Genomic DNA, 14,406 nt, shown 5'->3' with positions numbered 1-14,406 from the left:
TGGCACTCGCCTTAATTGGTCAAATCACTGATGCTGTGTAGGCACCTCTGTGCTCCTTCCAGAAGGTTCAGGCTCTGCTCAGAGGAAGGTTTGCCGCATGTGGAGTCTTCTCTGCTGGCTCAGGAGCCAGGAGGTTCCTCACCTTCTTTAAGGTCAGTCTTACGTTCTTCAGCTCTTTTGAGGTAGTGAATTGAAGGTTGGTTCGCAGCTGTAGGAAAGAGAATTAGAGCTGTAGTAGCAAAATGCTGGTTTATACTCTTATTTTGTACTTTTTTATACTCAGATTTTATGCTCTCATTTTCTGTCTCTGCATTGTGTATGTGTTGTGGGTGATGTGCATCAGCAAAGGGCTGGCTGACCTGTGGTTCTAGCAGGTTATCTTTGCAATGCTAGTAGCTTGCTTAGAGTGCAAAAAGAAAGCTCTGCTGCCTCATGAGTTTGAGAGTCTCTACCCTGCTACCCAGAGCCTAGGCTGCAGTGGGATGGGGGGAAGCTACTCTGGTATGAGGAAATAAACTGTTTGCTTCAGCTTAGAAGTGCCACATTTCTTACAGATTTGATCCTGTGTGTCAAGAGAAATCTGTTCGCTGCAGAGGGATAAGAAAGCAGCAGATGCAGAGCTCATAGGTAGGAGAAAACCTGCTTCTTTTCTAGAAAACCTAAAGAATAGGAAGCTTTAAGCCTGAAATTAGGTGAAAAGTGGAAGTGAATGGAACTTAAAAGCTAAGAAAGTGATTTGGGAAAGCTGAATTACTGTGAGGGCCTCTGTCCTCTGCTCTGATTGACATGCTGTTGTTTCTGGGGTGGAACATGGTGCTTGTTCAGCAATTCCGAGTAAGTGCTTTGGTTGGCAGTTAGGTGACAGTATCTGTTTGAAACATCAAAGGAAAATCAGTAGTGGCTGTTGCTAGGCCAGCAAGGGAGCACTGCGGGTGTGGAGAAGTGCAGGGGGTGGTGGCAGTGCACCTCCCGAGCTCGCTTTGGTTGCAGTGTTCTGTGTGTGTTGAGATGAGCTGATGGAGATGTGCCTCCAAATGGGGTGTTCTGAAACTTGTGGCTCCTGAGAGGATGTTGTAGGGTTTTTGTGAGGGGAAGAGAGAGTCCTCGGGGATTTCCAAACTGGGAAAAGCTCCTTGAGACCTTGAGGTTTATCTCCAAATGGAAGAAGCTGAATAAAGACAAGCAGTTAGATTGTGATGATAGACCTCACCCGAGTCTATCAAGGACCTGTTCCCTCCCCTTTCCTCTGTGTAGCTTGTGGGTAGCATGCAGGAGAGAGATGAATGATTTGGTATTGTCTGTGCCACAGAATCTGGGGGTTCTGCTTGGTGCTCCCTGGAGCTGACCTCGTGGTGCCAGAGGGTGAATGGCACCTGAGCCAAGCTCCTGGAGCACAGGGTGAAGGAAAACCGTGGTTAAACTCTGGGTGAGAACTATTGGGAATTGTCCTTCTCCCTCAGAACACACCCATAGTTGAGCTGCACGTTCATCTGCTGCTGCTACAGAGAAATGCAGCTGCTTTCTTCCTGCATTTATTGTTTAATTCATTCATGCTGCTTGTTGGAAACCCCACGTTAAAGTCCTTCTGGGGCATGGTTTGCTTTAAAGAAAGCCCTCTGTGGAAAAGACTTTCCTTTAAATTTAGTACAAGAGTGAAGTTCACCTAGTTTTATTTATAGACCGGGGCATGAGAGACGTTGAGCTTTGGAGCTCGCTCCGTATCTCCACTTCTCCTATAAAAACGTGTTTAACATTTTTCTCATCCTTCCAGAATAAAATTCTTTTATTGCCATTCTCTTTATTTCTAAAATGCAGCCCCTAAAGTGACAAAACTGTTGGGTTTCCTTGTTGAGTTGTGAGTTGGAGTCTGCTCTTGGATGATGTATTCTTGGGTTTGGTTGTTTTAATAGATCATGTCTTACATCTCTGTGTTTGTGACAATTTATATGCCTAAAGGTGTCTGATGTTCCAGACCTGTACCACAGGTATGATAAATGTGGGGTGTTATTAATGCAGAAGCATCCAGAATGTCATTGCACAATATGTGCTTGTATGAATGGTGAGAAATGGTGAAATGGTCAAAAATACAACTTCCCAGCAACCTGGGTGAGGGGAAAATAAAGAATCTTGGTGTTAGTTCATGTGTTTAATGGGGGGGGGGGGGGGGGGGGGGGAATACTGAGCTCTGGCTTGCTTGGGAAGCCAGCAGTGCCCAGGTGGATGACAACACTGGGAACATAAATCTTGGTTTCTATTGGTTATTGTGGTTGGATGCAGAGTTTGGAATGGCTTTAAAGTGATAGTGTTTGCTGGTGAAAGGGAGGATGTGATAAACAGGTCCAGCTGTAGAAATTAAAGAGGTGATTACAATGCAGAAATGCTGCCTTGTGCTGCTGGCAGAGCTCTTGCAAAGCTGAGTGTTTGGCTCAATGAGCAGCAACTCTTAATTACTCTGAGATAAAGCTGAGGGACACTGCTCACTGCTGCTTCTCTTGCACTGTCACTGGGTTTCACTGTTCCAGTCATTCTTTACCCTCATTGTGCCAGCCCAGATTTGGTGGTCAATATACTTAGGAATCAAGTGTTTTCACTGCCAAGATGGTTCATCTAGCTGAGCTTTGTGACAAAGTAAGGCTCAAATTCCCTCCAGTGTCATATCCTTCTGTGATCTTTAATTGATTCTCATCCTGGGTTGCTTAAGAGTGGAGTTAAAAAGCTGTTACTCATAACTTTATAGGAAATACCTTCCCCATGTGAGTGCTGTCTCCTTGTAATGCACCCAAGTGGCTGAAACTGAAAAAGCCTCCTATTCCTCAGGAGGAACACTTGCTAAATGCAAGTGCTGCTCTTATTTGAGCCATTTAAAATCACTCTATGGGTGATCTCACTCCATTATTTTTAAACTTCTCGGTTCACTCTATTTAACTTTATACTTCAGAGAAATGGGACTATTTCCGCATCTCATTTATACCAAAGGAACAAAACTGGAGCTGAATGGTAGTCAAGCAACTTGTGATACATGTTTCAGGGCACTGAAAGAATCTGGAGTAAAACTGTAAGAAGGGTTTGAGGGGTGTGGGGAAACGGTTGGCACGGTAGTGAGGTTGTGGCCAGTTGCTGAGCAATACCCCGGTTTTCCCTAGGCTAAGGGCAGTGTACAGCGGTGCAAAGCTGCTCTGCTGGGACCTCCCTGCGTAACCTGAGATGGTGCAGACTGACCATGGGAGTGGGAGCCAGGAGGGCTGCGTTCTGCTGGGCTCATGGTGGTGCAATGCCCTCGCCTGCTCCGCTGGCTCTCTGCTGCTGTTAACTTGGCAGCTTCGGACAGGATTTGTCCTCCAAACTGGGAGCTCTTTCCAAGCATCCTGTGTAGCTCTGGTATTGCACAGATGGTATAAGTAAATGTAACACCATTTTGCTCCTATAATTCTTTTATCGGTGACTTTGGAACTCAGTTGTTTTTTCAACTTGAGAGAGTAACTAAATACTAATGCTTACAGCCAGTGCTGGAGATGGTTGGTTTCTGAATGTCTTTATCATTTTGGTAATGCTGAAATCACATAGGCTGTGTCCACGGAGTGAGAGGTACATGCCGAACTGCAGAGCTGGTATGGGAGCGGGGAGCTGGGGCAGCTTGCTTGGGGAGTTGCCCCATGCTGTTTTTTCATTGTGAAGGTAGGGAAGAAACTCCCTATGGAAGCTAGGAAGCGTATTCCTCTAGGAAAACTATTTTTAGGTATGGAGTAAACACTGTTACCCAGCAAGACTTGTGTTTGACCCAGGTACCATTGTTCCTCTTTTTAATGCTGTACCAATTGTAAAAGCCTTTCTCTTACACAGGATGGGTATCAGTACTTTGATATTTTGACTGGGAAGAGTCTGTTTGGTGCTTTCCAAAACATAGCATTCCCTCACTGGAGGCTCTGCTCTTTGCTCTGTATTAACACAAGTCTTCACAGGAATAAACCCAATGGAACATGAGTCACTGTGGGAGCAAGCACACGGGCAAGGTGGGCTCCTGCCTTATAAATGGTACAATTGTAGACACAGAAGTGCAGAGGCTGCACTGGTTGGAAAGCTAGCTGGAAAATAGCAGTCGTAAGGTAGACAGACACTTATATTCATAGAAACCATTGGATATTTGTATATATTTGCATTTCATTTTCTAACCACCTTTTTTAAATGGAGGTTGTTTTTTAGCTACTTATCAATTAGTTTATCACTGGCTATGGCAAAACTGAAGCTCCCATGGGGTTGCCATAAGCTCTCCTGTAGCCAGTTTGTGAGCTAAAAACCTCCTAGTGAAGTTGAAAAGCCTAATGATCTTGCTCCTAGATGTTGGATGTGCTCTTTGTGCCTTAATAAAAGTGTGGGAGGGTCCATCTGACACTTCGGGTCTCTGAGTGTAAAGACCACAGCTCTGGCTGTGTTGGTGCTCATCTTTCCATTACTCCCTTTGCTGTATCCTGATACTGCAACCCAAATCTAAGTAGTTTGTTCTTCCACCTGTAAAATAAACCACTGCTGTTGTGTGAATGTGTGATAGGAAAAAGATCTACTGTCAGTCACTTAAACATGCTGCTTTCTCCTCTGAAGTGAGTAGTGTCCCTTTGTAGTGTGAGAAGAGCTGGTTAAGAAACATGTCAGTGGCTTCAAGAGTTTTCACTTCCTCCTTGGAAATGAAACTAAAACCTTGTGAAGTTTAACACTAGAAATCTATGTGAAGGAGAAACAAGAATTAGCAGCAGGATGAGCAGGGGCATCTCTTATATGTCAAAAGCTTTCTACTTCTTCCCTGTGCCCTCACCACTAAGCACAATCTTGTGTGACTCAGGATGAATGAGTGCTTGTAACTGATGGGATGTTGGGGGGGCAATATTGGTCAAATCGGTGTTTCCCAGTGGTGAAAAGCATTTTCAAAACCTCCCACCCATCTCTAACCCTTAACACTGAAGAGAGAATTACCTGGGCAGCAATAAATGCAATGGGGGGAACAGGATGATCCGAATTCATGCCTGCTGCAGCTCTTGTCAGCTCAGTGAGTTTTACTCGAGGAATGAGGTTGACTCATTCTTCCTGGATACCATCCACCTCTTATGGAAGTGGATGGAATTCTTTCTGTTGTGTTTTAACACATGTTCTTACAGTTACTGTCTGCAGTAAGTCCTCATTAATTTGTAAATCAATGTCAACTCTTGGTTCCTGATGACTTAAATAATTCTGGGCTGGTGCTGGTGGCGTTCCCTGGTGTGGGATCTGTGCAGGTGACACCAGTGCCTTGGTGGGTGCTGTTAGGTGCTTCCCCATGTCTGGTTATGATCCCCAAACCCTGGCACAGGCTCTTTGTGCTCTAGCTGTGTGTGTGATTCCACGGGTGGTTTGTGCTGGTGCTTAGTGGGCAAAAGCTTGGGCAGGAGAAGCTGCTTGTGGTGGGGGCACATCTGGGGCAGACTGGGGGACCCCCAGACCTCCCAACCACGGGTCTGCCCCCCCCCCCCCCCCCGAGCCTTGCTTTTTAAGGGTGTTTTTGTTTTAAAGCTGCTTTGTATTAAGAAGACATGTTCCTGTCCCGTCGGGTCCCTGTTTGCTCCCATTATGCACCTTTATAAAAGGAGGCAATCGTAACCGAGTTGCCACTGGCTTCTTGCAGTTTATCGTGTTCCCAAAGGAGTTTTACATCCTCAGCTCATTGGATCATCTTCTTTTCATCTTGGAAAGGAAAATGCCGGGGGGGGGAGGCATTGAAGGCAGAGATGCTGCTGCTTTGAAACAGCTTGAAAACCCCAGCAAGAGTCGTAGTCTGTGTTTGTTTAATGCTGGCAGAGATGCCTCCAGCCATGCCCTGTGTTAAAGTGTTGCTGCTTTAATTCATCCGGCTGTAGATGAATTCTCACTGAGTGTGTCTTCAGGTGTATTTGTAACAGATAAATGTTCCCGAAGTTGGCGCTTAAAGGAGCGTTTGGAAAAGGGTTTGATTCTTTATTTATGCTGTTTGCTAGGGAGAAGTAAAATGTTCTTAATTATGACTTGGGGGTGGGGGGATGCTTGGGAAGCTCTTCCAAAAAGTAATTCTAAACAGTAAAAAAGAAGGGGGGGGGAACCAGCTCTATGATGTTTTATTTTAATAATCCTTTGCAGGCATGTGAGCCGTTCCCTGACAAAAACCGTGAGTTTGGGGAAAAGGGCGCGAACAATACAGCCTTTAAACCCAAATCTGCAAACTTCTGAGAATATGCCCTCTTATTGAATACACCGGATTTCTCTCCCTAGCAAAGGGGAAGGTTTTGTTCGTTTGGACAGTCTTTGAATACTGTTCTAAAACTTCTTTCAAGTGGGAACTGAAGAGAGAAATGTCAAGTTCTGAGAGGAGACAATCAGTTAGCATCTTTGAGCAGAGCCCCTTGCATGCAAATCAGCCTTTTTGGCAATTTGGGGGCAGTTTAATTGGAAGGTGGAAGCGTCTAAAGATAAGGCTGTAGGGAAGGGGATCGGTGGGGACCCCCCCTGCTCGCCGCAGGTCCGGGGAAGGTGCAGGAGCCCTTGGGGGGGTCCTCATCCTGCTCCGTCCCTGTTGCACCTTGTGCCCCGCTCCCGGGGGGGGGGGGGCTCATAAATAACCCCTTGGTTTAAAGTTTCTATCATTTTCACCTAATGAATTTTGTTTTCGACGAGGCTTTCCCCGCCCCCGGGGGCCGCAGCCTCGGCCGGGCCCCGCAGCCCTTGGTGCTGTGTTCGTAGCTCTTGGCTGCGCGCAGACCCTCCTCGGGATTAGTGGTCGGACTCCTCATTTCCCAGAGCCGTAAAAGGTCTTGAACTCAATTAATAGCTAATAATTATACAGCAGCCCCGCTCCAGCCGTCGTTAGCGGCGGGGGCCGCGTCACCTGCGCGGGCTGCCGCCCCGTGTGAAGAAGAGCGGGGGGGAAGTGGGGTCCCTTCGATACCCCCCAGCGGGTGCTGCCGGGGGTCGGGGCGGCATCAGGGACTGACCCCCCGGGGCTCCCGTCGAGGCCCTCCGGAGCCGGCGGCTCCTTGCTCAGTGCAGGATGGAAGTGCAATTCGGACAGGCTTCGCCTCCCCAACATCAAGGAGTTCATTAAAGACCCCCCTTTAGGGTCGCGGGTGCCCGGTGCTGGCAACGGAGTTCGCTCCAGACAGCGAATGTGTCTGAGTTCCGTCGGAGCGGGGAGGTCATTAATTTCGGGAAGCGAGGCGGTGTGGGGCGTTCTGATGCCTCCAGAATATAGCGCGTTTCGGCTGGAAAATGTGTGACTGGAAATGACTCGCCCCGTACCCGGTTCTCCTCGCCACCTCCCGCAGGAGGGACCGGTGCGGGAGCCCCGGGAGGGAGAATCTTCTGCCCTGGTCCCGGGGCTTGGGCTCTCCCCAGCGCCGAACCGCAGCGCCCGTCAGTTCCATCTCGCTTTCGTTTGGCAAACGTTCTCCGGGCAGAAATATTTTGATCAAACGTCTCGAAAAATGGCTGTAACGCCTTAATTTCCCTTCATTCCAGGAGCCCATCGGGAGCAGAGCTGCTGTGTTAGTGCCTGTTCACGGGCTGGCGTTTTAAAGCCAACACTGCCCGATCTTTTACGATTGTAATTATAATAATGTTCAAGTTAGATATTCAAATGTAAATGTTGCTTTTCCTTTTTCCTTTTTTTACGGCTTCTTATTTTGGGACTTGAATTTGGACCCGGGGCTGGACCAGCAAGGCGGAGTGTAACGAATTCAGAGGAATTCTTAGCGCTGAACATGGGTTTTGAAAAATGCTAAATGGCGATTTACACGGTATTTGTCCATGGCCAGAGGAGCCAGTGTGTTCCTCGAGAAATAAGGGAGAGAAAAACTAGTCTGATAAACTCATTTTGGTGCAAAGACCGATTTCGGTGCAGCTTTGGCTGTTGGGGCAGTGAGCTTAGGACAGGAAGGTGCATGCAGAGGCTTTGCGGTGATATTGACCTTTCTCCCCCGTTGATTTAATTGCTAAGGGCACCGTAGAAGTGACTTAATTCCCTTTCGTACAAAATGCGGCTGTTTCTGTGCTTCGCTGTTGTGTTCATTCTGCGGCTTCTCAAAGGTTGTCGGGGTTTAAGAATGGTTTTAAACCAATAAGGAGGCAAATCGGTCTCTTCGGGAAGCCGCTCGGGGCCAGCCCGAGTCCCGGTTTACCGGGAGCGGCCGAGCCCTGGCCCCTATCCGCTGCCTCAGGGAGTCCCACTGCGGGCTCCCGATAGCCCCGTGGGGCCGGGGCCTCGCCACCCGCGTCCCGGGGCTCCCGTGGGGAGGCTGCAGCCAGCCCTGCACGCTCTCCTTGTGTTCGTTATCTGTTTCCCCTCGCCCCGGCCGCTGGTGGAGGCAGCGGAGGCGCTGCCGGGAGAGCGAACAAACTTTGTCCCGGGTCCTCAACGGCCCCGGCCCCGCTGCCCCCCGGAGCGGCGGCCCCGGCTTCCCGGTTGTCCTTAACTGCCCCCTTGCGCCGGCACCACGCAGGGAACCGGGGCTTTAAACCGCGTCCGAAAGGTGTTGAAATTCCTTGGCACCGGCGGGGATGAAAGGCGAGCTGCTCTTTGATTGCGTGGATTTAAGGCAGAGCCTAATTACAACGTGGCGGCTGTGTGTGTGCTTCCTCCGCTTATTAATGGCAGATTAGAAAGGAAAAATCCCTAGGGCAGCGTGTGACATTCTTACCGCCTAATCTGTCCGGGGCTCGCTGACCCTAACGGGGAGCAGCCCCATCCTCTGCCACCGGCATCTTGCGTACTTTAAAATATTAATTCCTGGTCTAATCTCCCCGTAATGTTGCGCAGAAACAATGAGTAATTGATGCGAAAATCCTTGGGAAGGGAAGGGGGTTCCTCTGCGTGTGCGGCAGCTCCCGGACAAGCCGGACTTTGACTACCTCAACCATTTTAATCTTCTTTACCGCTTAGAAGTACTTGTGCCTAACAGCTCCCAAAGCACCTTTTCCCTTCCCACCCCCAGCTGCTGAAGGGGTGGGTGCCAGCCCCCAAACCCCCACCTCCTGCGAGCGCGGGGTGGGGGGAACCAGCCCCATCCCAGCGGCTTCCAAAGAAACCGCTGCGGGAGGCTCGCACTCCGGGCTTCACCTGGAGCGTGTTTTCTAAAGCTGCTTCATAAAGTACCCGGGAACATGGGGCTTTGCAGGGAAAATGCCAGGGAACCCACCCGTAAATTACAGCCGCTCCCCTTAAGGAGCTGCCCTGACACCCCCCCCCCCGGATCGCGTGTGGCACGCTGCAGCCTTCGTGTGTTGAAATGTATATTAGCTGGGCAAGGAAGCAGAGCCGGAGGTGCAAACAGGCGCAAGGGCCGGTGATATCAACCCCGAACAGGCGCCTTCTTGGTACCCGGGTCCCTCTCCCCGCCACGCGTGTTCCGCACGGCCCGGGGACCGGCTGCTCGCTGCTCCGCAGGGCACCGTGACTGGGGCTCGGTTGAGAGGCGGCTGCCTCCGGTGGAGCCGTTTTCCCCTTCCGCAGTCTCCAGCTTCGCCCTGGGGACCGATCCACGCCAAGTGCCCGAGCACCCGAGTGGCTCCTTGGGCCAGGTCCTTGGCCGAGCCGCGAAGCTTCCCGGCCCCTCGCCTTCCTTCCCTCCTTTGCACCGATTAACTTGCCACCCTGCGTGGAGCCGACCCGCACTCGGGCAGGTGCGGGTCTCTCCCTGCCCCCGGGCCGCACACCTCGCTCCGGGGCCCGGCTCCTTCCTGAAGCGCAGCCGGGCATCGCTCTCTAGGGCCTGCCCACCTCCTGTCCTCGCCGCATTCCGGGCTCGAAGCGAGCCGGTGCAGCGGGGCCCGCTCCCGGGCTGCTGACCCGCACTGTGCCCGGTGCCGCAGGGGCCCTGCTGGTGTCGGGGGAGGCAAGGGGTCCTCTCACGGTCAATCGCCGGCACCCCCCGACCCCTTCCGTTAAAAATTCGTTCATTTTCCTTTTGTCTTTTTCCCCCCCTTTTTCTTTTTCCCCTTTTCCTTCCGAACGCTGCTCCCGGCCCGGCCGAAGGGAGCTGCTGTGCCCGGTGGCGGCAGCTCCGCTCCGGCCCTGCAGCGAGTGTGAAACACTCGGGAGGAGACCGCTGGGAGCCCGGGCCTCGGCTCGGCCGCGTTGCTGCCGGCGCAACGGCGGCTTTTCGTTCGCTTCTCTGCGGCTTCGTTTGAGAAGCGTCAGTTAAAGCAGGGGGGGACCCTCTGGTGCTCCCCGAAAGCGTTTTGCATCTCCGGAATATCTGCGAGCGGGTCCCCCCGTGCGTGCTTATTTACCGTCGGAACCGTTGCCTGGGGGGGAACTGGATGCTATAGGGTGGCAAGAAAACAAAAGCCGGGTTTAGGCTGGGGGGGCGCACCGGCTGCTCGGGCCCTCAGTGCCCTCTATTTTATTATCCGTCCTCCCGGGGCAGCGCCGGTCTCCCGGCTTCGCTCTGCTCCCATTTTCAGCCAGCGCTGTGGGCTAAACCCCGCTGGAATAATAGGGAGAAGTAACCCGGGGGGGAATACATTTTCGAACCGAAATGATTCTGTCCTGTGAGGAGGGATGCGGGAGACAGCGAGCGCCCAAGGTCGTTGGCAGAAGTATTTCAGTGCATCGGGAACATTAGGGCTCCTGTTTCAGCGGGGAAGCTCACAAGAGCTTGTTTTTCCGACCTCGGGGTGCCCGCCACGCCGTGAAACGGCGTCCTCGAGGAAGGAATTCACGGGCACCGTGTCAACATTTTAGGCGACACGTGGCTAAAGTTCCCTTCAGCCGTATTTATTTTATTTGGACTCCTGCTCCACCACCCTTCCCCTGCGCGCTGGCTCCCAGGTAGCGTCTGAAAGGGCCCTGCTCCCATTCGCAATTAAAGAGTTTATTGAGGAGGGGAAAACCGGTAATTAGCAGGAATATTCCCCCCTCCCCGGTTCCACCTGCAGGGCAGGAGTGCAGCTGGCAGAATGGCTTCCAGCAGCGCCCTGGCGCACCCACACAAGTTTTGCTTTGGTTTTTGGTTTTTCTTTGCAATGCCCTCCACCAGAGAGGGCTCCGGTTGTGCTGCTCGCCCAGCCCAGGTGCCGGTCAGCAGCACCCCGAGCTCAGAGCGGAGCTGCCGGTTATTTCAGTGGAGGCTTATGAAGGCGCGCTCTTTCTCTCTCGCTCTCTCCATATTAATCTCATTAAATCCTACCTTTCAACCTTTTTCCGTGACCATCTGACCTGGCCACTTGAATTAAAATAGTGCTTTTCTCCGCAGTCAAAGACAGCACATCAATCATCGGGCTATTTACACTTCGCTCCCTCCTTCAAAGCGGCTCAGCCCGGCCGCGCTCTGCCTCCGCTCCCGGGCGGCGGCCGCGTCCCGCAGGGTTCTCCGGGAGCTTTTCCCTCCCTCGCCCCTCTCCTGGGTGTCCGGGCGGCTCCCGGCTTCCTCGGGAGCGCTGCCCGGGTCCGCTGCTTCCCACCTGAAACGCAGAAGAAAGCGGCGCGGCACCCGCGGAAGCTCAGCGCATCCCGACCCGGAGGGGGGAGCCCGGCTCGGGCTCCGTGGAGCGCGGCCGGGGGTGGGGGTAGGTCCGCGGAGGGTTCGTAGACACATAAAGTGGCCGCGGAGAAGGAGCGCGGCTCTCGCCCGCCCGTGCGGAGCGGGGAGGTCCGGTAGAGACGCGAGAAATGACGGCAAAGCACAAAGCGTAAATTCGGTTGTTGGGGAAGTTTCACACCCGCCTGAGCCGAGGGGGGGCCGAGGGAAACCGGGGTGACAAGGGAGAAAATAAAGACAGACACGGACGAGAAGTTACTGTAAAGAAATATTTGTCAGGTTAAAATATAAAAGCATGTAACATAGGTACGGTTACGAGATGACAGCCATTAACAAAGTCTACAGCATTGCGATTTAGTAGTAATAGTAATAATAATATAACGATAATCACCTCTTTATGGGATGGCACCTTGATCCTTAAATATTGTCCAGTGTGTAAGGTCAGTGTGCGGAGGGTTAGGAGCGGAGAGGGCTGATTTTTCTTAAAGGGGCAGATCAGGGGAAGGCTGGGATGGTGCTGGGAGAGAGGAGGGGGGAGAGATAAGTGGTGTGAGGAAGAGGATAGGACAGGGAAAGAAAAAAACGCCAACAACCGCAAACCACCCCGATGATGATGAATACATTGGAAAGTTTTTTTGGCCGTGGTGAGGGTGTCAGATTGAATGCTCTGTGCGCATGTGCGAAGGTGTCCAAACTGACAATGCTTGGGAGATGAAGATAGTGTGTAGCTGCTTCTGGGCTCGGGGAGGAGGAGAGGAATCCGCCAGCCGACACGATGAGATCCAAAGCGAGGGCGAGAAAACTGCCCAAAAGTAGGTCCTTTCTCTCCCTTCTTCCGCGTCCCCCCGCGCCGCCGGGCGCGGAGCTGGGCCGGGGGCTACGCGGGGCTGCAGCCCCTCTTCCTCCCTCCCTCCCTCCCTCCTGCCCTCCCTTCCTTCCGCGGCCGCGGCCAAGCCTCGCTGCCCGCCCCGGTGCGCAGAGAGCGGCCGGTCCCGCGTTCCTCCGCGCTTCTCCGCGCCCGGGCGCGCTTCAGCGGGCGAGCGGCGAGCCGGGGCAGGGGGGAAGCGAAGCGAAAGTTCCGTGGAGTTGGCGAGCGGGGAGAGCAACTTTTCCTTTTTTTTTTTTTTTTTTTTTTCCTCTCCGGGCTCGCCTCGCTCCAGCTCTTGTGAAATCCTGTTCCTGGCGCCTGGAATAGTGGGCGCTCGAGCTCTGCGTTTGGCATCTGCCTGCGAGAGAGCCGGAGAGGAGCAGGGCTGGGGGGGGGGGGGGAGGGAGGCAGCCCGGAGGGGGGTGTGTTGGGGGGGGGGGGGGGGGGGCAGAGGAACCCTTCTGGACTCGGGAACAATTATCCGGGAGAGGGAAGGAAGAGAATTTGTAGGGGAGGAAAAAAAAATGGATCCGCTCTCAGCGAGGGGCTTTGGAATCGCGGGTCCGGAGGGAGGACGATGCTGGCGCGGCTCGGGTGTCCCGGCTGGGGGCTCGGGGGAGGGGGTCGGGGGGAGTGTCTTTAATTTTTAATTTCTTAAAATCGCACTTGCGCCGGGTGGGGGGGGGTGGGGTGGTGGGGGTCGCAGCTCCGGAGCCTGGCGCGGCGCTTCCCGCGCGCCCGGTTCCCTGCTCCCTTCCCAACGCTTCCTACAGCGGGGTTTCGGCGGAGCAGAGCGCGGCTCGGGCAAGGGCACAGCGCGGCGGGTTTGCCCCGGCTGGACCGGCTCACGTTGTGCCGGGGCAGCGCGGGGCCCCGGTGCCGGCGCAGCCCGCCCGCGCTCTATTTATCGTTGTTATTAGTACCATTATTATTTAGTTTCTGTTTCGCTCTGGCTCTGTACGAAACAACCCAGAGGCTGCACAAGTTCCAGCGCAGCCTGAGCTCGGCGGAGCCGCGGCCCCGCTCCGATTAACCCTCGGGTGCGTTCTCCGGGACTCCCCGGTCGGTGTGGGTATAGGGGGGTCCCCGCTGTCACCCCGCCGGTCCCGGCCTTGGGGGTGCCCTGTCGTCAGAAACACCGTTTGGGGGTGAAATCGAAGCGCGGTGTCGGAGCCCGCTGCTGCTCCGCGGCTTTGCTCGCTTTAAAAACCCGTTTTATCCCCCTCTCCCCGAGGCTCACTTTCCCTTCGTGCGGCTCGGCCCGGCCCCAGTGACACCGGGCACCGCCGGCGGAACGGGTGCTCGGGGCCGGGGTGTCCTGCGGTCAGCATAGCGCTGCGGCGCGGTTCCGGAGGTTTTCTTCCAGTTAATGCCGGTTTTTTTCTTTATTTTTCTTTATTATTTTTTAAGTAAACACGTTTCAAATGGCCCCCTTCAAGTAACTTTATTTATTTTTTTTTTTAAGTCATCACTTACAGTTTTAGGTTCTTAAAGAGCAAAACAATTTTCAGCGCTCCCCTGGCTGGGCAGGCGAGGTTGAATAGAGCAGAACAGTTTTCTTTTTCTCCTTTTAATTTTTTTTTACCCTTTATTTCCCCCCCATTTTTTTCCCCTCGTTCTCTTTCTTTTCGCTCCGCAAAAGGCACGGGGGCTTTGCCGGTGTGCGCCGCCTGGCCTCTTCCCACGAGCTTTCCCCGTATAAAGCTCCCGCAGCTTAGGGACCAACAGCTCTCCAGTGCCGGGGCAGCCGAGGCGCTTGGGAGGGAGCGGTGGGAGCCCCTGTCCCAAGAGCTGCCGAGCGGGAGCAGCGGCCGCCGGGTGCGCGGTGCTGCGGGAAGGCGGGTTGGGAATGCTGAGCCCTGATTAAAATCAGGTGTTTAACACAATACAAGGCCCAACGGTTTATGGGGTTTCAGCTGAGGATTTTTTTCGGGATCACAGTTCAAAACAGTAGTCCAAAGCTAAGGTTTCAATATCCCAGGAGTATGTATTTGCAGAGCAGATTGA

At 53.2% G+C, this 14,406-nt stretch overlaps 1 protein-coding gene across 8 annotated transcripts in view; it reads left to right on the top strand.

Annotated features, from left to right (window-relative positions):
• PRDM16 (PR/SET domain 16) overlaps positions 1 to 14,406 on the top strand; it is a 272,710-nt gene continuing 258,304 nt past the window's right edge. For 3 of the 8 annotated variants that reach the window (XM_062614565.1, XM_062614556.1, XM_062614555.1), the window contains exon 1: positions 11,942 to 12,343. Coding sequence is in view for 5 of the 8 variants with exons in the window: in XM_062614556.1 (XP_062470540.1) it covers positions 12,307 to 12,343 (37 nt within the window). In the remaining 3 variants the exon portion in view is untranslated. Of the gene's footprint in view, positions 153 to 554; positions 628 to 11,940; positions 12,344 to 14,406 lie in introns of those variants that run through there. The other 5 variants (XM_062614559.1, XM_062614560.1, XM_062614557.1 and 2 more) reach the window with 5 other exon arrangements.

The sequence above is a fragment of the Pezoporus occidentalis genome, unplaced genomic scaffold (assembly GCF_034315485.1).
Source record: "Pezoporus occidentalis ecotype Australia unplaced genomic scaffold, CSIRO_AGI_Poc_V1 ctg176, whole genome shotgun sequence".
NCBI lineage: Eukaryota > Metazoa > Chordata > Aves > Psittaciformes > Psittacidae > Pezoporus > Pezoporus occidentalis.
Note: the sequence above shows the minus strand (reverse complement) of the source record. Positions and strands in the feature narration are given on the sequence as shown.